A 27,844-nucleotide genomic window follows, 5' to 3' on the forward strand; every position below is an offset into this window, starting at 1 on the left:
ACCCCTACACCTATCTCTTCTTGTATCTCATTCCTCTGCTTGCCCACTGCACTCAGTTAACACACTCCTGTTTTGCATTCCCTGCTCCCTCCACATTATGATTCAGTCATCATACCCTAACTCTTGAACTCCCTACCTCTAACTTTCTGCCTCACCCACTCCAACTTTACATCCCTCTTTAAAACTTGCCTCTTGACCACGCCTTAGGTCACCTCCTCCTTGTTCGACATCCCACCCTGCCACTGTGATGTACTGAGACATCATCCTACGTGAAGGATGCTGCATTAATGCAGTTGTTATATATCCTTCAGGAAAGGAAATCTTCATCTATGCTACACACTACTCTGGTCTCACAATACGTGGGACTGTTCTCAATAATCACTGAAAACTGGCAAGTGAGCCAGCCGCTCAATTGTAGGACTCCAGCGATTTAAAGAGGAGGCCCAATACCATGAACTTCTCAAATAACCAGGGCTAGGCAATAAACACTCCTAACTTCCAAGCTGTGGTTTGGTCTACCTGACTTAATCACTTTAGTAAATGCAATTTTGACATCTTGAGAGGTCTGTTTAGGGTAGTTTGAATTATAACGTAGTATTTTCTCAAAATGAAACACAGGCAAGTAAAAGCCTCTGTAAAAAATATTACCTTGAAACAACACCAGCTTTCCTCTAATGGCAATCTACGATCTAACTCGCCTGTTACAGAAGTTGCTATTGACTCATAATCGCAAGTGTTTAAAATGCTTTGAAGTAAAAGCGTGCACTGAGGAGTCACCGGACAAAGAAAAAAATGTAAAATGTTTATATAGAATCATTTGTTTAAAAATAAACTAAAAGCCAATGAAATGTAGACAGACAAATTACAGTAGGCAGAGATTTTGGTTTTAGATACACATGCCTTAGGATTGTAGCCGTACAGGGATCATCAGAAATGACACGCTTCAGTATTAAACTATTATAAAGTTAGATTGCAATAGAAACTGAAGTTGGATATTTGGTTACAAACAGGAGCACCCTGTGGTACAAGTCTTCAACTGGTACCATCAAGATGCTACCCAGTAAGGACTAGCAGTGCAAATCTCCCAAGGTTCAGAAGCTCCATACTGGATTGATAAGCTGACATGCTGCTGCAGCAGCTGAGTGACTAGGCTGGCACTGAAGCAACCCTACCAAGAATGTCCTTTTCTCTACCTACCAGCTCACAACAGTCTTAAAGCAATGAATTAAAATACTGCAGTGTAAAACTCAGTTCACGAAGCTTGTTCAAATCGCTGCTAAAAGCACTGCAAGACAGTGTTTCTGGTTTAGTTTTAGGCTCGCTATATTATAAGAGCCTATTTCTGAGGTAATACTGTCATCTTCAAAAAGAAAATAAACACCTGAACTGACTAGACTGGAGGAGCGGCACATTGGAGTGGAAGGTTACACATGGGCATCCAGAATTTCCCACATAAGCCAAATTCCTCATATTAACTTGGGTCAATGGGTGTAGGAGGATGGGAGAAGTTCAGGAATAGGTGGCGAGGGAGACATTCAAAAGGGGAAGAGGAGGGAAGAAGTCCCTCCAAAATTTTTCAAGCAAGGCTACAGCAGACATTGCAGAACAGGTTGTGGACACAAGCTGCTTTTGAAGTCCAACCAATACATAAAAGGGATCTTTACCCTTGGACAGCTCGTTGTTGGTCAAACTCATACATACAGTACACATTGTTGGTTTTATTTGTCTATAATTTTCCCCTGCCCTGGTACTTTCACACTGGCTGCTGCCCCAATGGAGTCCTCTCAACATGATTCATGTTTGTCTGGATGCTGTTCTTTAAAATCATACTGAGAAATTAAAACCATTTGACATAAAACCTTATGAACATCTCAATTGTAGGCCTACACAGTAAGCATAACATCTCCTCACACTGCAGGTTGCTGTGTCAGTGTAGTGTCTTGAATTTGCCTTTCTAAAAGGGCCTTGCAGAGGGGTGGCCAACGTGGAACATTAAAAATCCCAAGTGTGCTCTTCAGGGCCAGAGGGGAAAGGGGCTGCAGTTTGGGTTTCATCTGCAGACGAACGGCGCCACCAACTGGAAGATCGGTCTCTCCTGGTGCAATACGGGCCGAAGAGGGTCTTCATTCTAGGAGAGGACGGCATTAGAACGACTAATTCCTATCAAATTGTCGGCGCTGAGTGATCGCCTCATAGCAGCTTTGCTCAAGTCTTTATATTTGTCCTCGCACAACCTGGAGATTGCCTGTGGGGTGGGGGGGAAACATTTGTTATTTTAGCTTCATGCGTTTTTTTCTTAAAACACCACATTTAGTCTATTTGTCTCCTCCTCAAGGCGCGTGCCCCCACCCACCATTAGCATTGCCCAACTTAGAGGGTGGACAGGTTCATAGAGTGTCAATGCCATGTGCAGCTAGCTTCTGAGAAGTGTGTAGCGACTCAATATACATTCTCTTCATGGGTTAACCCCCAACTGCACTTGGCTCTGACCTGATCTTTGTTTGGGTGGTACAGTTAGGACCAGAAATATCCCAGGCAGGTTGTGGGTGGGTGGGGTGGGGGGAGGAAACTGGAAGGAAGGTCTAATAACTACAGATGTAACCCTGCGTAATGGGGAGAAATCAACATTGGAAATGGTGCTAGAAGTCAGACGTGAACAGCAAGGCTGCCTCACAGCTACCTGTTGCCTCACATGCTGCCTCACCTGCTCAGTACATCACTCTTTGCTGTTCACATCTATAACCATCCATCTTTCAAGCACGATTCCTGCACTTTCCTTGAACAGCATGTTATGGACATGCCCCCCACCCACCCCCCATGCAAGATAGTCATGTTCTATAGGCCTCAGCTTAAAAAAAATACAGCAGATAAACAGTTTGCACTTGTAAAACATTATCACTGGCACTGATTGTAATTCCAGGGGCAGAGAAGGAAAAATTAGTGAAATGAATTGGGACATTGATTTTGCACTGCCCTATTCAGCAATTGAATTTGCATGGATTTAGGAGCAGACTTTAGGCTAGTAATAATGCACAGCATGGAACTGGAACCATTCAAAACTATCCATTTGTCCCAAAGTTTTCAACACACTATGGAAGAACCAACCCTAGAATCAGACTATTCCTATTTCCGTGAACACAACGCGGCAAATTTGTTAATACCAGAGAAAAGGTCATTACCTCAAGTTTTTGTGCTCGCTCTTTGCTGAGTGGCTCTAAAGGGAAGTTGAGATTATTGTCGTCTGCCAGAGAGCGAAGATCAAAGTAATATTTGGCGTAAACACTAGCAGGGACATTTATGTTAAACTGTAGCAGCTCTAGGAACTGCCTCTCCATCTCGTTCCTGCAAAAAGGTGATCATGGGGAAAAATATATTAAAAGACCAAGTCTTGAAGGCATAAAATTAACATCCAAATCTCATGTAAACAATCAGTTTATCTTAAAATTTAAGCCTCAACAAATCAGAAACCATGAAAGTTTCTGTGCATACACCTGTATACAATTAGCGGAGGTAAATTATGTCTCGACATCAGTCCACATAAAATAACACTGAATCTAAAACATGCGCGCACACACACACAGGCATGCACAACACACACTCTCCCCGAGTAAGATTAGCAACAGTAAAATGTGCTGTCTCCCATTGAAACTCCAGATCCCTCCACCGCTCAACATTCTTGCAGTGCAACAAACTTGTGAAAATGTAAACTATTTGGCAAAACTAAAAACAGCAAAAACTGCATTTTGGGGTTTAGATTTGCTGACAAACCCTTTCCTTAACAACTAGAATACGGCACATTAAAAGAATGACAAATGGGAGCCCACTGCACTCTTAACACAGAATTCATTCTTCTCATCTCTCTCCTTCCCCCACCATCTCTAATGACTGAAATCTTCAGTCCTTTATTTTCTGAGCTCGCTCACAAGTCCACAACGTTCTTTGGATCAGATGAAAGGTATTCATATGTTGTGCATTATCAGCAAATGACTCATGGCCACTTATATCAGGCTGATAGCAGGAAGAGGTTTGTTGGAAAGGAAAAGCACAAAGGACTCAGCTCGTTGCTACAGAAACAAATGGACGCAGCATACTGCTATCATCATCTCTGTGGATGAGGGCTCTTGAAGCTACAGAGCTGCATCAGAGAAAGGCTTTTAACGGGAGACGGAGCACTGCACGCTCAGCTATGCAACCCACTAATAGACAGGGAGCACAGAGCAGGAGTGCTCTCTGCTGTCCTTGACATTCAGCCGCCATGCAATTCTAGATATACTTTATTTAATAATTACCTAAAAATGGATTTACACAACATCCACTTATTCTCATCTTTAATAACCTTCCATTTTGAACAAACTAACAAAGACACTAATGCAAAGATAGCTCAAGCCGGTTTTAAATCCACTGCCTTGCACTCCAGGACAAATCTGCAATGGAGCATCTAAAATATACTGTACACCATATGCTGTGATGACATTGATGTACGCCAACTGTGGCTTGGGATGGAACCTTGGACACACGGTCTAAAAATCCCTTAAAGATTCCAATTGGTACTTTTTTCCTGACTGTACAGTTGATGTAGGTGAGGCACAAACACACGCGTCTCATCATTTGGCAATTCTGTGTATTATACCACCAAACCCGCACAGAGAACAAGAACAACACTACATTTGTATAACGCCTTTCACATCAGGAGGACATCCCAAGGCGCTGGACAGTCAGTATTTCGCACCCAAGTTGGGGGTTGGGTTCGGGGAGGGTGGAGGGCAGTCGGGGAAAGGAGGGTGGTCAAAAGCACGGTTGAAGAGGAGGGTCTTGAAGGAAGCAAGGGAGGGGGCGAGGCAGAGGGACTGTGGTGTGGAGTTCCAGAGGGTGGGGACAGAGTGGCTGAAGACTGAAGGAGAAGAGTGGAATTCAGGGCAGTTTAGAGCTTAAAGACTGATTACTTTTCAAATGTTGGTTAAAAAAAATCTACAGTTAATAGCTTGTAGAACTTATATATAGAATACATATAGAACTCTCCCCTCCAAGTCTGAAGTCCATTAAATAATGTATCTGATTACACATATTAGACTTGTACTGCAGATATTCAGTTACCAGTTGTGAAGTAGCTACTTATTACCAGCCAGTTGGACCCTCAATTCTCAACATGCCCCTTCCCATTGATAGTCTGTCCCCCTTTGGGATTCCCATCTTTCAAGGCGATTGTATAATTGTATTAACATCCTCGATATATACACTCGGTATTTTCAGGAGTACTTGTTTTAGTGTCTATTTCAGTAAAAGACACTATTGTTATGCTTTTAAGATTTGTTTTAAAAGGAATCTGATTCTGCAAAATTGTGAGTCTAAAATAGCCTGATAATGGTCTGCCCCCACCCTCTAGAACAACATCCAGAGTCCCTTCAACGCACACTTTCCCACGCCTCGTTCACGACCTTCCTTTTTGACCTCACTTCCAGCCATTTTTCCAACCCCCACAGGCTCAGCCTCCGCCCCGACTCCCAGAGTGCAAGTCTTAAACTGCCCAAAACTTGGGACATCTTCCAAATGTGAAAGACACTATATAATTTGTATTATTGTATTCTAATGGTGGCAAGTCGTACTTGCGAATCCAGGCACAATATAGCCAAAGGCTTAATTCAGCCAAACTCCAATAATAGGCTGAACACAATTCAATCATTCACACTTTAACACAACACTAGTCTCTTTCCAAGTCCTTGTAGGAGACGTGGACAGGCTTAAAGGAGGCTGAGTTAGATACGTACATATCCTCAACAGTCATGTCTTTCAGGATCTGGCAATAGTCAACGTTCCAGACAGCTTGATCATCCCAAACTTTGGAAGCGAGGAGGATGGCACCCAGTACAATCCTCTTCCAGTTACTAGGACAGATATCGATCTCAGCGTATGTTAGCAGTCTTTCCAGATATACCTGCAAGAAACAAGGTTTAACTTATTGAACCCGTTGCATAAAAAGACACAAAGAACTAATGTTTATCAGTGAATCCACATCCCCAAAATATTGAGGAACATCTCTTTCTCGGGGGCATCGCACGGAAACTGCACAATACAGATAACTCAAATGAATTCCTTACCAATGTCACTATCGCACATTCAGCAGTCAGCTGAGCCGCACTGAAGAGCGTTCGTACAAACCGATAAATATGTTTGTGTTCTGGGTCATGCTTATAGTAATCTACTGGCACATCTTCTCTCTGTAACAAGACATAAAATTTCAGAAGCTGTATTCTCAATACTCAGTACAAATATGATAATGATACCCTGACATTCTCCCCTGACTATCTTTAAGCTTCTGGGGTCAGCGGAGAGGTAAGCAAGCAGGTAAAGCCATCAATCTGATTTATGCCGTTTAAACCATCAATACAACACAATCTCCCAACTTTCCTGTGGAAAACTCCCCAAGCCCCTCTTTCATGGATGGCCCAGACAAAGACTGTAGAAACTGATGTGTTTGGGCTGAAAGCATTCCTCTGCATAAAATGATGGCTTACAAACAACTCTTCCAAGCCCTAAAACAATCTTAATCATTTTATAACTGTGTTGGACAGCACTCCATTACAGAAATAACATAGGATTCATAGCATACCGCATGAAGGTCCATATTCATATAAAACACTATGATGTTGCATTACATTGGAATCTTACTTTCCCCTTCCCTGGCATGGGGGTGGGGGGAGCGGGGTGGGGGGCTTAGTGTGTGTGTGGAGATGCAAATAACCTGAAGAACCAAATGTTACACATTTAAACTTTGGCAGTGTTGGTGGTGGGGGGAGTAAGAAGAGAAGGGGAAAGGGAAGTAAAGAATCGAAACAGGCACGCAAACCATTGTGTATGTTGCTAATTCATGTATTACCATGGAGAACTACACCCCAAATTGAAAGGGTGTTGCAGGATTTTAATTCTATTAATTTATTAATCAGGCAGGGAAGGTCAAAAGAAAATGAAGAGCTTACAGTCAATGGGTGCAGTTTCTCATCAAATATATCTAACGATCTGTCTGAATCTCTGTAAAAGAACACAGAAATCACACTTACTCATTTTCTAATTAAAAAATTGTGCAGTGTAAAATGTGCTGCAAATACAAGCAGCAGAATTCTAGGTTTCATGGCAATTTGTAAAAACACAAATCTGCTGCTTTGGGGTGGGGCTGGATGTACAGATAGATACTGTAAAGAGATTATCATGGAGCAACATGTCTGAAACACATTGCAGAATACATCATAGTGACCAACTTAGGTTTAAAAATACATTACCCAACAAGTGTTGCATTGTGGAAACTGAAAAATATCATCAACAATGCAAAAGCTTATACCGCAGGCGAGACATAAAGGTGACGCACGACATTGATAGCACTTTCCTTTAAAAATATATTTTTAAACTTGTTGACGATGCAGAATGTTACCACATGAACAGGTTGGAGTTTGAAATCCAACTAGACACAAATATCAACCTGAATATCACCCCTGGAATTGTAAACAGTTTCTTTAAAGGCTCCCTCCCTTGTACTCTCATTTCCCTACTAAAAGCATGAAATCAGTCTTCGGAACAATTAATTTCAGTTTCTTCTAGGTAAAAAGGAAACATTTCTATTATTATTTTTGCTTGAACGCAAGACATGATGGAGAATGCCCCATATAGTTATCAGTGCTTTGTTAAAGTCACAGGGAGCTATTCAAGAGGTTAATTGAACCCAAAGGCATAAATCGAGTGTTCAAATTATAGCATATAACCTCCTGAAAACAAACAGTGCAATCAATAATAACCAGAGCACTCCATAACACATTGACATTTTGGAGAAAATCCATTTATTGTAGTATTGCAAATCTGGTTGATATGAGAAGATACTGGATAATTGGTGGCATTTAGAAGCATTTTGAGAAAAAGAAAAATATTTACCTGTTCTTTGTGTGATAATATATTGCAAGCGTAACGCTGTAAGGAAAGAAAGTTATTAAAATTGAAGTTGTATAATTCAAATCAGATTTCAAACTACTGTATACGTTTATGCCATTTCCTAAGACTGGACTAATTCAACACATCACCTCTCTTGTCTCCATTCCCTTCTAGAGAAGTAGAGAGAAGGTGGACTGTGTACAGGCAGTACAAAATGAAGCTTATTTATAGAATACAGAAATGGTAAAAGCAGTGTGCTCGGTATAGAACAGCACCTCAATATATAATACAAAGTACCATTTATAAGGAGACTTTCACATCGGGAGGAATATACAGGAAAATGGATTGGACAAGCAATCTGACTTTTTTTTGGTACTTTATAAGAAATGTTGCAATTTGAGATAAAAAACATGGATATCAATCACGTTTTAGAATGTCCTAGTGGGTTGGTGGAATTGGGAGGGGGGGGGGGAGAGGGACGACAGTATGTTATAACTTAAAAAATTCATTGCAGTATTCTATACTGTAAAACTTTCATAATCAGTAAGGAATACTGGCCACAATAACATGAGACCAACCTGCTTCTCATCAACATTTGCATGAAAATAGGTCCAATCGGAATGATTAATTTGAATGCAATTTGTTTTACAAGATAAAAGTATGAAAATACAAGGTTTTAGAAAGTGCTTGAAAAGATCTCCACAAACCAATACAAAAATCTCAAACAAATCAACAGTAACCACCTACCATTTAATTGTGCTTTTCAGATTAGGCTGGCTAACAGTGCTGTCATCAATAAATATTGTAGAACACGAGCTGTACTTTTTACTTAGTTGACCCGGGGATACCTGCAAAAAAGAGAAATGCTTCTCAATGTGACTGAAAAGAACTTAGGACACTGCATATTGGGAAACAAACTGCTGAGCAGATCAGAAATATTGCTCTGCTCCTTTTTAATAACCCAAACCCATTACTGTATTTTCTACTCTTATTTCACTCCTGTTCCATCTCGACTCTAGAGGTAAATACAGCCAAGCTGCTTCCAGATCTCTGGCGACCCCCTTTGTTGATACTATAGTCTCCTAGGAGCTAGATGAACAATCTCAGGTGACTGTACCCAGATTCAGTAGGACTCAACGTGATCAGTGCCTAGATTCCCTTGAGACGGAATTTACCTAAGCAACTGACTTCAGCACCAGCCCAACTCAACCAGAGATGGCAGTAGCAATGTAAGCCCCACCTCCAGCACTCTTTATTGGTGGTCTTGGGTAAGCAGAGTGCTCAATCTGCTGTGCATGGGTGTTTCTCATCACTGGAAACATACAGTCCTTCCCAGCCTCTGGGAAACATTAAACAGCCAGAAACAACGTCGCAAATCTAAACTTTCAGCACCGACTGGTATCATCAGCGGTGAAGTGAAATTCCATAGCACCAAGAACACAGAATAGTACAGAACCCCTTTAAGTGCACCACTGATTTAATTTAAACAGGCCTCTAACTCTTGAGCATTTAGTATCCTGGATTCCTGGCTGTCCCAACTCCCTTTAATGCTATATTTGCTTGTACAATTACTTTGTTGTAGTACAGGAAGCAGTCCTGTACTCCGATGGAGCCCTCAGGGTTGTAGAAACCAGCCTGTATATTTTGCAGATTTATTCTATAGCAATGAGGCATAACATTAAAGTGTAGGTCAAAGTGTGATATAAAGCTGATGAAACTTTTTGCTGGGGCCTCTTATACTGTTCAATCAATGGCTGGCACAAGCAGATCCAAGGCTTGGCCACTTTTACTGGCAAAACCAGTAATTCTGCTTAGCTTGCCACACTAAGGTTCTCATACATATTGGTTATTTTGGTGGTGAAGAACCTCCTGGAGGCAGCAGCACTGTCTAGTTTGCTCTACCAAAACTGAAGATCCCACTACAGGGAGCAGAATTATAAAGCCAGCACAGAATACAGCACACCGAGTGACTAGCAGCTCGAATGTCACCATAGATAAGCTGTGCAATATCCCATTCATTACCTGAACTGTACAATCTCGTTACCTAGACTGGGGAAAAGTAGAGCTGGTGACTTGGTGCTAACACAATGCATTTTATAAAAAAAGGTCACCTGTTCTGCTTTTCTCCAGTCTAACGATAACAAAGTTTGCAGATAATTAGGCAATGAAATGGGACATTGAACGGTTTGCCTGTGATGGAATCAATGGTACCAGTCAAAGCCTGGTGCGGGACGTTTCCATAAAGAATGCCAGACAGTGTTAAACAGATACAGTTAGAAACCAATTTGCTTGCATGGAAACAGGAACTGCATGCAAACAAACTGCTTACAAACAATGGAAAAATCTATTAGCAGCTGACAATGGTTTTTGAATTAACATTCCGTGCGTACAAGTTGACACTACAAAACACTCATGCGATGTAATGCAGTTGCATCCAGTTCAGTGGCACTCAAGGAGGCTGAGAAATGGGTTACCTATCTACCCTCTCACCTGCAGTTGGCGCATAACCTGAGAAGACCAGAGAAGTGGGAAAGAGAAACAGGAATAATTACCCTCACTTAATAAAAACAATCAAGACTTTAACAAATAATGGTTCAGACATTTACAAAACGAATGCGTCGCTGGATCAATTAACTACACTGACAACACGACCACTTACTTTTTGCAGAGAATACCAGACAGAATAGACACCAACCATCAGAAACAAAATTAAACAGGCTAAAACCACGCTGGTTTATCATGTATAAGTATGCACCAATGGAATGTTAAACCAGTGAAGTGAAACCACTCTCTGTGCAGAGAGCTATGGAATGTTTTACTTCAAATGGCTTTTTAAAGCAGAGTCCATTAGCAGAATTTAAAAGGAAGCTGGATAAATACTTTAAAACAAATATTAAAGAGCATGTGATTAGATAGTTTCAGAGGGAAATTCATACCTGCAAATACAATGGAACAAATAGCCTCCTCTGTGCTGTAAACTTTCTATGTTTCCATGCTCCATACACATCAGCTCTCTCCCCACTGAGAGCAAGTGGTCACTACATCCAGCAGCAACAGTGTGAACAGTTTACCTGCTCTCCTGGGTAGTGGTACCTCTTTCTTCTGAAACCAACTGCAGGGGAACCGTACTATAACAAGGTTGTTGGGTACAGGAAATTCCAACCCATGTGATAGGCAAGGGCGGTGAACAGCAGCTGGGGGTTGAAGCTTTCAAATTCGGCACATCACAGGGGATGCGTGTGTGCAGAAAGCTGGCAACAGCTCCCACACAATGAATTGCGCAAGCTCACACTATTCTCCCGATTCATAACCTAACCTAACCGTACAATTGTCATAAAAGGATTGACTTTCATGGTTTGACATCAGTGTATTTTGCCCACCCATCTTATAAGCAAGGCAGCGTTGCATCAAAGGGTGTTACTGGGTCGCCCATATACTTGAACGTTCTCCCGATGTGAAAGGCACTATATAAATGCATTTTGCAGTTACAATGAGATTTCCCTCTATTCTTTAAATCCCAATCTTAAGGCAGTAAGTATTTTGAACACTAGGTGGCACCAAAATCCCATCATACTTCAGGTCTAAGCACAGTAAGATCCGAACATAAGGCGACAGCTTGTGCGCAGAAAGCTTGAAATTGCATTGCTGTGCTTCAAATGCTATTGTAACACTAACGTGTTTTGAAGCTCGATAACAGGATTTCAAGAATGCATTCCTCTAGGGAGAGAGTGGGCATTCCTGACACACAGATTTCTATATGTAGGTGGCATATTTGGATACTCTTAAGCACGGTGATGAGTATCCACAATTGCCTCAACTGCCCAATGAAACCATTCGTGAAATAAAACCTGTGTTCATTTTGGGGTATTTTTTTCTGTCAAAAAAAAACTCAAGGAGAATATTTAACATAAAATGGGGTAAATTGTGAGAAAAACTGGGATTTATTTTACAACATGACAATGATGCATATGATGCAAATGCTTGTGCATTCTTGGAAATGGCAGTGCAACTCTGTGGGTTGAGATGCGAGTGCATAGACAGCGAAAAAAGTACATTTTATTTAATAACTAAATTTGTCAAAACTTTTCACCAGCTGACTTTCATTTAAACTTATGTATCTATGAAGATGATAATACCAGATTTTAAAAATAATTATTGCTTCCCCACCTACCGCCCAGCACTCCTACTTTCTCCCTCTCCCAGTTAATTTTATGGTTTAACAGCCTTTCCGTACGTCGTCCAAGTGGCCATTCTTCATGTGAGGCTGGACAGTCAGTGATGCAAGACCATTCAATCAGTTGAGTCTGATACTGTCCTGGTTCAATGTCATCTTTGCAGCAAGGATCATTGGATTGCAATCAGAAACAGCAGCAATTGCAGCATCCCACCATTGCTCTGACTTTCAGATCAACTAACTCAGTGTAGACATGGAGCTGATGAACCTGCTTCATCGGTAGTCACCGAGGAGAGCAGACGTCTACGGGTGAAGATACCTTTTAGTGAAGTGGGTCACATCTGCTAAGAGGATAAGCTTCCTAAAGTGACTATATTCTTGCAAAACGCACCACCACATATTGTTAATCATAAAAAAGATATTGCAATCTATAACTCTTGGTAGACAGCACACAGAATACTGTCTCTGATAATACAGGATCTTTTTTGTTCAGGCGAAAGATTGTTTTGCCACCTAGAAGCTGGTTCAACTTCCCCAGGAGACTACTCAACCAACATATAGGATGAGATAACCCCAGCCTTCAACAATTAAAGTTAAACTTGACAAATATTTCTCAGTTACCTTCTGTAAAAAAAAACATCTTTGCAATTACTCACGTCCACTGAACTAGCAGAAGCAAAGTTTGCACTTACGTGATTTATGTGGTTGCTCTTCCTCTTCTCTCTCACTGTAAACAAAAAATCTAATTTAAAACTTGCTCAGTCAAATAAACTTGTGGCATAGAAAAATACAATCAATTTATAAAGGTAAACAGTCTTTTACATAAGGGTAAGTGCCCAGGACATTAGTTTCAAGATAAGCTGCTAGCTCAGAGAAAATTATTAATTACATTACACTGATTAGAAACAAACAGTGTGAACAAGATATCCTCTGCAGACAAGAACACAATACGTAGACTGTTGGGTCAAGTAACATACAGATACTTCTGCAGTATTTTGTGGACTGCATTGTATAACACTAAGATTCATTATGAGAATTTTTGTCAACCAAATGGAGGAAGTGAAGGGGCAAAATATCAGTAGAGAGTGACAAAACCAAATTTGCAATCTGACAGGATCCAAAGAGATGTCTGTAGGTAGAAAGCAAAATGGCATAAAAATGATAGTTGAGACCTAGCTGGTTACACATAAAATGGGATGAATATTCTCCTTCTGCAATTAGGATTCTGTGAAGACATTTGGTGGTAACTGAGGTTTAGTTTTGAAGAAAAATGCTCAGAAACCATTTATCGGCATCACTTTCGCATCAACAGACTGGACTGATTTACCAACCACACCTGAAAAAAATGTGAAAGTACAGTCTACTGCCTGAATAGGTCAGGACTATAACAACAACTCTGCATTTATATAGCGTCCCTCACACAGGGTAGAGTCACAGAGTGTTTGATTGTGGCGGAGCACGATACTGAGTCGGGGAAGGTGACCGTAGGCACGATCGAAGAGGAAGATCTTCAGGCGTGATCTGAAGATGAGGAAGGAAGACTAAACTGCCCATGCTAACTCATGTAAGCCGATTCCAATTTAACATCCCAACTGTTGGCCTGTCTTAGAAAAGCAAACTCGCAGAAGAATACACATGAAGTCTGCGACCTTCTGTCCTGTCCAGTACTGCACCAGGAAGTGCTTTTACCCACCAGGCCATTGATGGAGCTAGTCAAGATTCATTTTTATAAAACCTTTTAAATCACTTATTACTGCGAATCAACCAGGGTTCAGATTATTGATCTGTGTGGATCACTGAAGTTCAGCAGTGAGCTGTACACACAGTCCCATTTGGATACCTCCAATTTGACATGGATACTGCCAATAAAACAGCTGTCCTTGAGACAGTTGTCTTTCAAACCTTATCCAGGCAGTCTCTTCAGTTGTTTTACATCAGATGCCTTGCGTTTTAGACAAAGGAGATTACAAGTTAATCCAAACTGCTTCAGAGTATAGGCATTTCAATTTGCTTTATTCAGGAGCCACAAAATTTCTGTGCACAACAGTTCAGGCACTTAAGATACCAAAGAGTTATAGTTTGTTGTACAAGTATGTTGAATACAATGGATTTTTTGATAAAGTGGTTGTGGAAGGGGGGAAATAAAAAATAAGTGGATGCATACAAAGTGGAAAAATCCAATAACTGAGCAATTCCTTTGAGAATGCTGTATGGGATATTACCCTATGGCTTTGTTGGTAAAGCAACTGCCTAATGTAAAACTGAACCATAAAGACTAGGAAGGTCCAGGTCTCAATGCATATCTGAGTCAGCTGGTAAGGGAACTACAACTGGCCTCAGTGCCAGTTGTAGCAGGAAAGGGTTGAGAAAAAAAATAAGATGGCCAAGTTTTTTATTGGCAGAAGGCAATAGTAAACCTCGGCTTACAGGATTGTGGGTATCTGGATTTTGTAGCGAGCTGGACCAGGCCCCACGCCAAAACATTTAAAAAAAAATCTACAGGCACGTGTAGAATCCTGCCAGCCCAATTCTCCTAGTATGCTCCAACACAGCGCTGAGAGCCTCACCATCCTTGCTGGCCTTCACACCGGTCAGGGATATCAATATTTAACTCAGACTGTTTGAATCCTGCGAGCAGAAGATAGCAAATACACTATATTCTGCTCCAGGATTCAAATAATTACAATACCGGTACCGGCAATACACTTAGATACTACACTTAGTCGGAAATTCCCGCTCACCGGATCGCATCTTCCTGCCATTAGTCCAGCTGGCTTAGGTGTATTTAGTTCCCACCTTCCAGAAAATACTGGATGAGATCGGGATCAGACTTGGCTGTGAGTGATGATTACAGTACACCAACGTTAATTGTCCTACAGAAATAACTAACACGTATTTAATCTTAGAATCTTAAAATTCGATCCACAACAAAATGTGAACTCAAGAGGAAGTGGAGTAAACCAACACTTTATTGCAACAAGAAAAGTTTTTTCAAAAAAAACTCGAGTCAATGCTGAGAACAAGGTTAAAAAAAATACTGATGCATTTGTTTACCTGCAGAGCTGTTGGTCACCCTGACACCCAGGACCCCAGGTCGCTGTCAGATTGGAGCCTGCAGTCCTGGTCATACCTTTATGGTTGACAGACAGCTCTGAAGGCAAACAAATGTAAAGGTTGTTTAAGTATTTGCATCTCAGTGATGAAATAGGCAACTAAAAGGCCCCTTTGCGTCTCAAATCGCAAACATATTTAGTGAAGTACTTGGAATATAAGAAAATGTGGGGAGGAAGAAAGAAAAAGGTACAATTTCCACAACCCAATTTGAGGTGATACATTCATTAATAAACATTAGTTTATTAGTGAAAGGATCTTGCAGATTGCGTAGGTGTCTCTTGCAGTAAGATGCCTGCAATGCTAAGTCAGATCAAAGCAAATGAAATGCAAGTTAACAGTTTCAGTATGGTTTGTGCTGGAATATCACATAGGCGACTAACATTCAAAACTGTTAATTACTAGGACTGGCTGACAACAAGTCTAAAATTGGGCTTCCACCCCTGGGTGCTGAGGTTTTAAGCCCAGTCTTATGGATGAGTCGTCTCCTACAGGTGAAAATATACAAGGTTACCATGGGTCAACATTCAAATGCCAACAATGTGACAATAGGAGCTGTACCCTGACACTAACCTGTTCTACCTGACACTAACATTGGTTGAAAGCGTTGTTATTCTACAAGGAGAGTGCTAAAAAAAATGTTATTGCTGTTGGTGAAATGCATTAAGTGTTCAATTTTCAAGATAAGGAGGTCATCATCTTCACCAGGACATAATTCAGCCCAAATATAAAACAAAAATCAAGTTGGTAAACATTTTGTATATACAGCATCATAGTAGCTAAGTGCAGTCAGTCAAATATGGCTGTGACTAGGACTGGGGGTCTCATACACTTGGTTGCTGGGTCTTTAGAGTAGGGAAAATTGTCTAACATGCAAGTTATAAATATTCTTTAGCAAACCTGATACAGGGAGAGAGTAATTGTAAGCTTTCCTTTTGCACATCTGCCCCAAAGTACCAGATGACAACACTGAATTGGAATTCCAGGTTAAATGAATTGGGTAGCGGAGTTTCACTCCTGATCTACACCCACCCAATCCTGTGCTGATTCTGCAAGTTATCAGACTTGGCCAGTGCAAGAACTGTCCCAACCCACTTACATCCTGAATTCATTTCTCGTCAATGTTTGAAATGGTGACGCAAGCAAATTTCACCATAACTGCAAGGCAAAGTTCATCTTCAGCTACAACTGCATTGAAGGAGACACGTAGAACACGTTGTGCAGAAGTCAATGCACGTCAAACCAAAACTTATACTTCAATATCTTAACTTTGGATTATAATGCTAGAAACAGATACCAGTCTAGAACATGCATGCAAGAAGCTAACACTACATCAAAGTACTAGTAGCCCAAAGGACATACTGCAATACATGATCATCCGTTAACTAGCAGTTAGAGGAAAAAAAAAGTACTTTCGAATGTTCATGAATTCCACCACTCACACATAAGCTAAAGCCTCATCACCTCGAGTAACAAAACAGCTATTCCTATTTTAATTTTCACATTGCTTTCAGAAGCTTGAACAGCACCAATGCAAGATTTTTTCCCACATCCTAGTAGCTAAACAACAGAATCAACACAAGCTCACATGGTTTGTTCAATGACATTGTGATGGAACAGCAACATCTTGAGGTTAAAATTCTCGTTCTCACCTTCAAGGCCCTCCATGGCCTTGCCCCTTCCTACCTCTCCGACTTGCTAACCCTTATCAACCTGTCCGTTCGCTCGGCTCAGCGGGCTTCGGCCTGCTCCATGCTTTCAGAAGCTTGAAAGTTGGGCCTTCAGACTCTCTGCCCCACCCTCTGGAACTCCATGCCACATTCCCTTCATCTTGCTCCCTCCCTTGCCTCCTTCACGGCACATCTCAAGATCCTCCTCTTCGACCATGCTTTCAGCCACCTCCTACCCTCCACCACCCGATCCCAACCTCCCTGCTCGGGTGCTAATCCCCGACTGTTCAGCGCCTTGGGACATATCCTCCCAACGTGAAATGTGCTTTACAAATGTAATTTTGTACTGTATCTTCTCCCCCCTCCAAATGGGCACCGAAAATGAACACTTAATGGCACCGCAGAATCACTATTACGAAACATTCACAAACTCACCATCTGGCTGTGACTTGCTTAAGAAGATGGTGCTTGCTCTTGGGTGGTCAGATGGATTAGATTCAAAGTTCAGATCTAAATAAAAAGGAGAAAGGGACAAGAAAAGACTGGATGAAAAAAAATTATCAATGCATCTGAAGTTGTAAGCATATATAATCCGATGAGTTCCTTCATCGCCTGTTGGACTGGTTTCACAAAATAACAGGACGAATGCCCTCAAATGGCCCATATAAGAGCTTCCTCCCAAATTAAGTATCACACAAAAAATTATTTTCCTTTCAAAACGTCTAATGTAGTTACAGAACTTCAATTTTGAGAACACTCAATGTTTTTTGACCTACGCTCATTAGAGTGAGACTTTTACCCAATTGGGTAATGTTTGAATAATGCAAGAAATTCCATGCATCAAGGACTAAATATATTATTAATAACAGCAAGTGCGGGCTCCAATAATAGTACCCAATGGACTTCAAAGATGGCATGGACAATTCTTGGAAGAGTTTGATGCCGCGTGGATGTTTTCGATATTGGATTGGGAGTTTCAACGCTACTTTACAAGATAACTTTACATCAATATCCTGGAAAGCAGCACCTGAAAACCCACACCGGCTTCAAAATCAGCACCATACATTCCATTCTTAAAAATCCCCGTACACTGAAAACGAAAGCCCCATTTAAATAACTTGCCATAGGAAGAAGCAGAAACACTTTTGATAATTAGAGAGCCAGTCTAACTAACTAACGTTAGTGTCAACAAGATATATACTATATTAGATTTCTACAAATTGTTTGAATAGTTTTAAATCCTTTTAAAATAAATTGAGATTTGGTGGTTATATATTTTGAGATATTTAGTAATTAATTGGGCAATTATTAACCTTTAGACCCATCAGTAAAATTGCTATGTGAAAACAAAACTGTTATTTAGACTATTTTGGATCTGAACATGCTGTGTGAGCAACAGGTCAAACTTCACATGACAACAGTACATGTTCTGAAGGAGTTCATTGGCCCAACATTCCAAATGAGCCTTTCTTTTTTATCTGTGACACCGAGATTACAGTATGCTTATTTATAATCTTAGAGGAACACTTCAAGTTGCAAGTGATCTTCCATTTCTAGCCTTTGAGTGAATGTGAAGGAAATCACTGCATTATTCAGCATATTTACCTCTATTCTATTTAATACTCAAGAGTCTAATTTTTAACTAAATTTATTCATTTTGGTGCTTGTAAATTCTGCATTTTAAAAAACTGAGTGAGGAACAACAACAATATTCAGTGAATTGAATGTTCAGATTATGATTGCAAAAACCAGCATTCTAACTAAATACTTCTAAAATTATTTATACATAAATCTGTCTCTGAACAGAAGATGCTTGGGGATATTTAACAGCTAGTTTATGAATAGTGTAAAATGAACTAACTGCAGCTTCAACTCAAAGGAGAATTATTATTTCTGGCTGGATGCCCAGCCAACATTATCAAGCGTTTTGAGATGTCCTCCTGACATGAGAGACATTATATAAATTTAAATTGTATTATAATAAATGAACAAAGTTTGTCTCATAAATGCACAGCTGTCTGGAGAGAGATTTGGAATGTGACATTCACAAATTGTGTATGCAGCAGATTTTAAAAGAGTGAGAGAGATGGAGAGAAAGGAAAAAAAAAGTTGAGGATCTGGATACAGAAAATCACAAATAGAAACTGGAGAGAGGTATAACTAACTGAGTGTGCCAAAATGCAGCTCTGCAGGTCAGAGGAATCAAGTCTAATCCACCACTCAATTTAATCCACAGTGGACATAAGAGAGGTGTTGTCACTTGGCCACTGTTGTACACTTTGTGGCAGCTAGCCAAAGGGCAGTACGAGCACTGCTGCAGGAATAAACCACCCATCCTATGAGAAACACAGACAAAGAAAAAGTGGTAGCGGGGGAAAGAATATCAAAAGGTTCATGCCCTTCAACGAATTCAAAATATCTTCTTTTACAAAAGCGTATTACACTCCTTCACAAAAGCATATTCTTAGCCACAAACTGCATGGGGGGGAGATGATATTTTCAAACTGCTCAAATTTTGCTCTTGCTGTTTATTACATCATCTAAACCTTTGACAGGTGTTGGCTTTATGAATCTTGTTCCTGGTTACAGGACATCGTCACATATGGATATGTAATTCAGGGTATGTTGTACCCTGGCATGCATCAAACCAAAACCTCCATGGCACCCAATAATCTAATACTGCAGTTCAAAAATAGCTGCTGAAAATAACAGCGAGTCAGTCCCACCCCAAATTCCACCAGTATTCACAATGTAGAATAATAATCCTCGCATTTGATTTGATGCACATTTCAAGGGATTAATGCACTTTGATCTTCACTCCGTTGGTTTACGTTGTCACCTGAACTTTTCAGTACATTCGTTCAATATAAACACTTTGTCCTCTCTCAAGAGACATCATGATCAAATAAATCTCAGGAACGAGATTCGAGAGCGATCGCAGCCCATTTAAACAAATCTGGGATGGTTTTTTTTATTAAAGGGAGTAGTTAATAGAGAAACTAAGTATGGCACATTAACTGAGGGAGGAGAAGGGAGTGCTTCTGGAATGGAGTGCGGGACAAGGGTGCAGAATGCGATGATCACTCTCCCCCCCCCCCACCCCCACCGCCAAATAAAAATCCAAACATGACATCTACCAATGAACATTTTCGCACCAGGATTAGGAGGCAGCTGCAGGGGATATTAATAGACCGATCTGCCCAAATAATCCCATTAAAACTTCCTTGTGCGACTCTCCAGCCGAGCAATATCTGCCCGTCTCGCTCACAAAAATACAGTCACTTCACCTTACGGGGTAACCTGTGAAGCGCTCTGAGACGCCTGGACGACGTGATAAGGCGCTGTATCACATACAAGGATTATTATCGTCACATCAATTAGGAGTAGAGCGGCGTCGGGTGCGGTGCGGTGCGGCCCCGCTTACCCTCCGGCGCTTCCCTGTCGCTGATGTGCTGCAGGTTGGTTCCGGGGCCGGGCTCGGGTTCCCTCAGCTCCGCCTCCACTCGATAAGCGTCGGACCGCTCCTGCAGCCGCTGCTCCTGGCCCCGAACTCCGCTCCGGCTCGACGAATTGGGGCTGCCCCCCGGCGACACGCAGCAAGACGCCGTATTCCCCATCGCTAGCTATCGTCCCAGCTTTTGAGGTGCGGCGGTGGGGAGAGAAGCGGGTGGAGGAGGGAGAGAGAGAATAAATTTAACCCGAGGCCCGGGGCCTGGAGCGGTTATTTAAACGCGTCCTCGAGGAGACCGGGGAGGGGGGGATGGGGTTGGGGAGGAGGAGGAGGACGGGGGAGGGGGCGCGACTCACGCACGGAGTTGCCGCCTTCGAGAGAGAAAGAAGGTGAAGGGGGAAAGTCGGCGCGTGTCGTCCTGTAAGGCGTCGGCGAGCTGCAGCCCCCGACCCTCTTGGCGCGCTCACCCCCGCGGCCTCCTTGGCTTCATTTCACTGCCTGATGCGTCTCCGCCATTTTGCGCCTCCTCGCCGGAGCCCGGCATGGCAACAGGCTCCGCCCCCTCGGCCCGCCGGACGTCCCGCTCCGCCCCGCCCACCAGTCAACCAACCAACCAACCACGGCAGGCTACGTCAGACTGGCTCGATCAATCACCGGCCTCCGCTCACCCCCATTGGTCGCTTCCGCCGTCAGTCACCCGGCGCCTCTCTGGTGTGAATTAAAGGGGCTTTTTGTTAAAGTCCCGCCCACGTTTATTTGTTTGGGGGCAAAAACTCAAAATCAGATCTGTCATAGACAAACTGATGACATCAATCCCTTACACACAGCCCCACAGGCTATTTCAAGGGAAAGGGAGGGGCTTTTTTTTCCAAATGAAGAAAAAAACGTGTGTGTGTGTGTTTTTAAACACAAGGAGCAATTTGGGATTTTTTTTGTATTTTTTTGCATCACTGCCCAAAAGACTGATTTTATACTGGGACGCGGTTACCGCAATCCGGGTTTAGTCGCACTCGGAATTGCTGTGCAGAATAAGTAGCACCCAACCCCCACACACACCCACCCCCCATCACTAGATGATAGGGTGGGGGGACGACGATAAAAATATCAAACAAATCCAAGGATATGCATATGTCTGCCTCCTGCCTGCCTCTTTGCAGAGATTTCTTCGCCCCATCCTACCAATTCTATTCCGCTGGTTCTCTCGTAACGAGATACAGTAAGTAGATTTACTGGAAATATCTGGAGGGGAAAGTAAAAATGGTCAGGTTGGGTTCCTGCAGCTAATTGCAAACCGGTCACTTCCTGGCAACTGCGTTTGGGGTGGGCATCACGTGAGCACAAGAAAACTATTTTCTCTGTTGGCCGCATGATAGATTTTCAGGGAAATTCAGAAGTCATCAGGAAAAGAAAGAAAGTTTATCAACGGAGCAAGAATAGTCCAAATAATAATAGCGCTTGCATTTGATATAGCGCCGCTCATGTTGGGATGACATCTCAAAGCACTTCACGGGATAAACTGTAAAGTGTGGTGACTGTGCAGTTTGCAGGCAGGGAAACAAATATGGAGATGGACACTTGACTGCCTCGTTGCAGTAATTTTTTACACATAAATCACCAATGCATGTTCCTCATCATTTACGCTGCACGTTTTGTTGAAATTGACGTTTTAGATCTCAGCATTTGCAGTGTTGATAAATACAGCAAAAATCGATAAATACTGCAAAAAGATTTCACAAATCGGACAGGTTGGACAGATAGTTGCTGGAGCACTCCCAATGGCTGAGTTGCGAATGCGCACTGCGAAGTGTGGCATACAGTGGTGGAAGGTCCCACATTTCACTGATGGAGCGGGGTCGATTTAGCTGGATTCAGCCAGGCTGAATTAAGCACACTACGGTGTTATATAGGTGGGATAACATGGGAGAGAAATCAGCCCAGGGTTCCCAGTCCTGATCATGATTCATTAAGTGGCTGCAAAGCCCATTTTGGATGTCAGAAGGATAAGAGACATGTAAGCTCCATGATATTTTCACTGTGATGATAGCTTGCACCATGTAGCATGTTTCAGAAAGGTTGGACAAAATACTGTTTCAAAGCATTTACTATAAAGTTCAGTGACTGTATTTGTAGGTGAATATAAGGGCCTAAGTATTTAAAGGAAAATAAAGAAAGGACAGAGGTTAACGGATTAAAAAGTTTAATCTCACCAAAGTATTTTTGCCAGCTTTCTGACTTCAGTCGAACCTTCCACACAGTCCCAATAGTGACTGGCTAATGATTTAAATAAACTCATTCCCCAATCCCCCCCACCCGCCAACAGCATAGTTGATTTGCTAACTATACACCGTTACTATATGCCATATTGCAAGGTTGCATGCAGCATTGGAGTCTTTCACTTAAGTGTTTCTTATTGCTACTCTACTGCGTAAAAGTTGAAAAAAATAAACAGCATCTGTTAAAGTAAAATCTAAAAGCTACTTGTTTGCCAAGGCTCAGTTGGTAAATTTACTGCTCAGTGTGAAACTGAGCCACAGAGACCAGGATAGTCCCAGATTTGATCTTTGATCGGTTAGTGACCGCAGCAGGGAAAGCTATAATTGAAATTAATACCCCTGGGCTAGGAAGGATAGGGTTGGGGAAAGGGTGTGCGTGTGAAAAAGGCTTTGTGCTTCAGATTGCTATCTAGCCCCCCTGGTGGGAAATGCATGTGGAGCTGAGGTCAATACGATTGTCTTTGCACATCTTGTGTGTAAGGTACAGAACATTAATTTTATTGCTCAAACATTTGGATAATGTAAGAATGGGGATTAATTAACTGCCCTTTAAAATCCCCAGACCAGACCTGCCTTGGCTTAATAAGCCAAGAAAAGCATGTTTCAATAATTTGTCTCATTTCCCTCCCAATGACTCGTTGAGATTGCAAGTCTAAATATACTTTTAAGTTGTTAGTTCAGGAAGGAAATTGATCAAGGAAGTATGACTTTGTTAGCAGCAGGTAATAGATGAGGCCGTATGGCAGCACTGATAACATTTATTCATATCCATATTAATATTTACAGTGCTGAAAGATTAGGGATATAGAAATTTTAAATATCTTCAGCCTCTATGACAACTTTATTAAATTACATGGTTGGCTTCATTGGTAAATCCACATTCAGACTGACCCTTTCAGAGCAAGTTCAAATTTTCTTGTTCCAGAGCTCACTCCCGTGCCACATAATCCACTAAACTGACTCCTTGCTCTATCTGGCAATACGCCTGTTCTCCAGCAGGAAAGCCAGCACAGGCAGATATGCAAATGAAAGTGAATGGATGAATAGTAATTTGCATATATATGGTAACGCCTGTCTCGAAGCACTTTAAAAAATACCCCACACAGATGAATACAATGATACACTGAGGTGGTGAATGCACTAGTGAATGCACTCGATATACTGTGCCAGTGAGTACTGCAGTGAATGGCCCAATATGCCAGTGCATGCATCAACCATCGCAGTGAATGCAAAGTGTTCTGTTTGTTCACGAAAGAGGCTAGGGATGGTGAAAACCCTTCAGTCCATTTGATCTCGTCCTTCCAGAATACCTACCCTGCCATCTTCCCATGACACCATCAAGCTGATTCTTAAGTGAGTCCAGGAGGCTGGTAACTTATCGCTTCCTGGTAACTTATGTTTCAGCTGTTGGATTCCCCAACGTGTAAAGAAATACTTCCCGCTGTTAACAAGAACAGGGTGCCTCACAACAAATGTCTACCTCAGAATTATTCCGAGATAAAATGTATCCACTTACATCATTGCACACAAAATTGATCAAATTAGGAGATGTACTAGCATTCTGTCTGATAAGCTTTTTGAACGAACGTCAAACTCATATTGAGTTGGGTCTTCTATTTGCCTTCCAACAGTTGCTGACAATTGCAAGTAATGGAGAAGACTTTTTATCAAAAACAGTTTAATATTGAAAGAGAGTTTGTTCAGCTTCCTCCTCTGTCTGCCTGCAGTCCGGGTGATCATTGAACCGGCGCTAGAATGGCTTTACTTCCCTACGATGGTGCCATGTTGCCAGGGCTCCGGAAGTTCCACGAGTCATCTGCAACATTTCACTTTGCCAAGCGGGACATTGTGATCCGACAGGACTGGAAGCAACTTGGGGTAGCAGCGGTGGTGTGGGACGCAGTAAGTATAACAACAACAACTTGCATGTATATAGCGTCTCAGAGCGCTTAAGTATACTATGGTTTTGGGGGAGCGGAGTCCCAGTTTTTAATGTGAACCATCATTTGTTACATAAACCTAACTTCTCTCCTTTACTCCAATTCGTTCTGATATTCTCCCTTTACCCTGCCGCTCCTGACGATATTGACTGTTGCTGGGGTTAGCGTCCAGAAACAGCCACAATTTCTCATAGTAGCTGCAGGGACACAAACACAAGTAGGAAAGCAGCTCCAGTCTCTGCTGCCGACGCCCTGATATGTTAGTACCTAGTTTCCACTCCACATCTGTTGTATAAAAGAGCATCATACACCAGTCATGGTTCATCTGCTTTCATACAATACAGCTGATGCTGACAGCAGTCCTTCCTTTGCGTTGCAGGCAGTGGTGCTTTGCATGTATCTGGAACTGGGAGCTTTCCAGCTTGGAGATCGTAATGTTATAGAGCTGGGGGCTGGAACTGGATTGGTCGGAATCGTCGCAACATTGCTAGGTAGGTGTTGGCTTTCACCCAGTCAGCTGTGAAATCAGCCTGGAGTTAAAAGCATCAGATTCCCATTCTCAATTTGCGAGGAATCCTAGAAACCCTCTGCACAACAATAAAAACAACTTGCATTTATATACCATCCGACAGCGCTTGACAGTGGCAGAGCAAGAAGCCACGCCAGGGCGAGGGGGAGGTGACTGTAGGCACGGTCGAAGAGGAAGGTTCTCAGACGCGACCTGAAGATGGGGAAGGAAGGGGCAAGACTGAGGGATAGAGGAAGAGTGTTCCAGAGTTTAGGGGCGTAGTGGCTGAAAGCGCGGCCACTGATGGTGGAATGGAGGGCGTGAGGGACATGCAGAAGGCTGGAGCCAGTTGAGCAGACAGTAGGCTGGGGGTTAAGCAGGTCGGAGAGATAGGGAGGTGCCAGGGCATGAAGGGGACAGGAGAGTGTGTGTGGGTGGGTGTTATGCCTGGGCAAGGAATCTTGACACTAGCTTGATGTGGTGGGCACTCGACTCCAACGCAGTTTCCCTCCAGACATGTCAGAGCAGAGTGATACCCTGGTCATGTCCGTATTCTGGCAGAGTCAGAAGGTTGTGAATTCAAGCCTCATGTTGGGACACATAATCCCAGAGGTGACACTCCAATGCAACACTGAGGTGGGGGGGAGGGGGGTTGCATTGTCAAAGGTGCCTTCTTATAGGAACAGGAGTAGGCCATTCTTCCCCTTGAGCCTGTTCCACCATTAGACATTCTATAAGATCATGGTTAATCTTTACCTCAACTCCAATTACCATATACCCTGACCTAACAAAAATCTATCCACCTCTAGCATTCACAGACTTTTCGGTGAGAGAGTTCCATATTTCCACTAACTTTTGTATGAAAAAAATGACTCCTGATTTCACTCCTAAATGGCTTACCTCTAATTTTAAGATTATGCCCTTGTGTTCTGGATTCCCCTTCCAGAGGAAATATTTCTCCGTAGCTACCCTGTCGAATCCCTTTATTATTTTAGAACCCTCAATTAGATCACCCCTCAAGGGCAAGGGAATACAGACCAAGTTTATGCAACCTGTCTTTCAGATGAGACGTTAAACCAAGTTTCCCGTCTGTCTGTTCAGGTGGACGTTAAAGATCCCAATACATCCGAAGATCCTACTCAAAAAGAGAAGGGAGTTTCTCTCGGTGTCCTGGCCAACAATACCTCAAATAAAATTGGTCACTCACTCCATGGATGTTTGTGGAACATTGCTGTTGACAACTATTGCAAAGTTTTTCTCACAAAATACACAGTCAATCCACTTTACAGTGTATTCTGTGAAGTGCTTTGCGATGCCTTGACAACATGAAAAACACTATGCCAGGATTGTTATTATTTATTCACATTATTCATTATGTACAATCCTTTCTGGGTATATTGCACACCTCTCTGTCTCCTGCATCATAACAAGATGTGTGTTGGAGATTGGAAAAACATGGAACATACATGTGCTTACTCTCTAATCTCTGATTCTCTATGCTTCTATCTGAGGATTCCCAACATTGCTTGGCCGAGGAATGCCAAATTTCTCCCTAATTTATTTTTAAAAAAGTAAAAATGTGTTATTTTTCTTTGTTTGGTGGGTTGCTGTTGACCCTAAACAGGTGCCAAGGTGACAATCACAGACAGAGATGTAGCCCTAAAATTCTTAGAGTCAAATGTCCAGGAAAACTTAAGCTCTGACGTCCTGCCCAGAGCACAGGTTAAAGAGTTAAACTGGGGTGTGAGTCTGGAGCAGTTTGAGCAAGGCAGTTATGACATGATACTAGGGGCAGACATTGTTTACCTGGAGGAGACGTTCCCTGCTTTGCTGGAGACTCTGGAATACCTGAGTTCTGAACGGACGACGATCCTACTTGCCTGTCGCATCAGATACGAACGGGACGAAACATTCCTGAGGAATCTTCAAGAGCTATTCACCGTTGAGGAAATTCACTATGACGCTGAGAAGGACGTTCATGTCTATAAGGCCCAGAAGAGAACAGTCAAGGAAGACCTCTGAACAAATAGACTGTTTATTTGGGACAATACCTCTTAACCACAGTACTCTGTGTAGGACGGTGCCCACCGAGAGTATAATTGCCGTTCGTGTTTAAGTGTTTTTCCCCAAATCTTTCTTCTTGTTTTGGGAGTTTGTTTTATGCCCCGAACTAATGAAAAGTTGGTTCTAGCTCTACCAATTTACCAGTTGGTAAATCTATTCCCTCCAGGGAAATTGAGCCACACAAACCCAGGTCTCAAGTTTGAACCCTGATCTGTGCTGATATCAGCTGAGTTAACAGCTGGGATATTACAGTTAGTATCAGTCCTGAACCACTCAATTAGTTTGTAGCCTGCATCTTACTCCCAGCTTCCTTGGATATCTCAATTACATATCAGCCTGCAATTCATTGCTGGGTAATATTGAACCTCTCGATTTGATACAAGCCTGTATTCATTCCCGAGTATATCAAATCTCTAGCTTAGTTTCAGTCTTTAACTCCCCCCCCCCCCCCCCCCCCCCCCACCCAGCTATCCTGAACCCCACGATTGGATGCTAGCTATAATTCACTCCTAGTTAGTTACTCTTGATTACATTCCACCTGATAACAGACTCCTACGTATCCCAACTCCTTGATGTTTTTCAGGGTTTTTGAACATTTTTAAAGGTCACAATACACCAGCATGATTATAATTCACTTTTAATATTCAGAGAGAGCACATTTCCAGTTTAAGTGTTGCTGGTGCTGCTGAGGAGGGTGGGGGGGGAGTGAAGTGAGTGAACTGTATCAAATATGATACAG

The 27,844-nt window shown here is 42.2% G+C and overlaps 2 protein-coding genes across 5 annotated transcripts; one reads left to right on the forward strand and one right to left on the reverse strand.

The window, feature by feature from the left end:
- Positions 1 to 867: 867 nt before the first annotated feature.
- Positions 868 to 20,875, reverse strand: ccnyl1 (cyclin Y-like 1). 3 transcript variants are annotated; one of them, XM_007890589.2, is made up of 12 exons: positions 20,788 to 20,875; positions 20,294 to 20,504; positions 17,305 to 17,379; positions 12,781 to 12,815; positions 10,405 to 10,422; positions 8,662 to 8,762; positions 7,918 to 7,953; positions 6,975 to 7,026; positions 6,096 to 6,215; positions 5,766 to 5,932; positions 3,180 to 3,342; positions 868 to 2,245 (listed from the first exon to the last, which is right to left on the reverse strand). In XM_007890589.2, the coding sequence occupies exons 2-12, from the start codon at positions 20,484 to 20,486 to the stop codon at positions 2,129 to 2,131; spliced, it is 1,077 nt and encodes a 358-aa protein (XP_007888780.1). In that variant the 5' UTR covers positions 20,487 to 20,504; positions 20,788 to 20,875; the 3' UTR covers positions 868 to 2,128. The 3 variants fall into 3 exon arrangements, with proteins under 3 accessions (XP_007888780.1, XP_007888781.1, XP_007888782.1); XM_007890590.2 differs by lacking the exon at positions 10,405 to 10,422; XM_007890591.2 differs by lacking the exons at positions 17,305 to 17,379; positions 20,294 to 20,504; positions 20,788 to 20,875 and adding an exon at positions 15,143 to 15,176.
- mettl21a (methyltransferase 21A, HSPA lysine) lies at positions 20,437 to 27,547 on the forward strand. 2 transcript variants are annotated; one of them, XM_007890592.2, is made up of 4 exons: positions 20,437 to 20,512; positions 24,321 to 24,495; positions 24,913 to 25,024; positions 26,666 to 27,547. In XM_007890592.2, exons 2-4 carry the CDS (start codon positions 24,349 to 24,351, stop codon positions 27,061 to 27,063), a joined length of 657 nt encoding a protein of 218 aa, XP_007888783.1. In that variant the 5' UTR covers positions 20,437 to 20,512; positions 24,321 to 24,348; the 3' UTR covers positions 27,064 to 27,547. The 2 variants fall into 2 exon arrangements, with proteins under 2 accessions (XP_007888783.1, XP_042192066.1); XM_042336132.1 differs by lacking the exon at positions 20,437 to 20,512 and adding an exon at positions 21,526 to 21,536.
- The last annotated feature ends 297 nt before the right edge of the window (positions 27,548 to 27,844 follow it).

The sequence above is a fragment of the Callorhinchus milii genome, unplaced genomic scaffold (assembly GCF_018977255.1).
Source record: "Callorhinchus milii isolate IMCB2004 unplaced genomic scaffold, IMCB_Cmil_1.0 Scaffold6, whole genome shotgun sequence".
Classification (NCBI taxonomy): domain Eukaryota; kingdom Metazoa; phylum Chordata; class Chondrichthyes; order Chimaeriformes; family Callorhinchidae; genus Callorhinchus; species Callorhinchus milii.

Excerpts from the sequence above, each read along its gene's own strand:
- ccnyl1 (XM_007890589.2), bottom strand. The coding sequence starts at position 20,486 with ATGGGGAATACGGCGTCTTGCTGCGTGTCGCCGGGGGGCAGCCCCAAT. Across the intron at positions 7,027-7,917 it reads TATTATCACACAAAGAACAG|AGATTCAGACAGATCGTTAG; the intron begins GTAAATATTTTT and ends GTTCTTTTACAG. Across the intron at positions 3,343-5,765 it reads GACATGACTGTTGAGGATAT|GAACGAGATGGAGAGGCAGT; the intron begins GTACGTATCTAA and ends ACCTTTTTGCAG.
- mettl21a (XM_007890592.2), top strand. The coding sequence starts at position 24,349 with ATGGCTTTACTTCCCTACGATGGTGCCATGTTGCCAGGGCTCCGGAAG. Across the intron at positions 24,496-24,912 it reads CAGCGGTGGTGTGGGACGCA|GCAGTGGTGCTTTGCATGTA; the intron begins GTAAGTATAACA and ends TTTGCGTTGCAG. Across the intron at positions 25,025-26,665 it reads AATCGTCGCAACATTGCTAG|GTGCCAAGGTGACAATCACA; the intron begins GTAGGTGTTGGC and ends GACCCTAAACAG.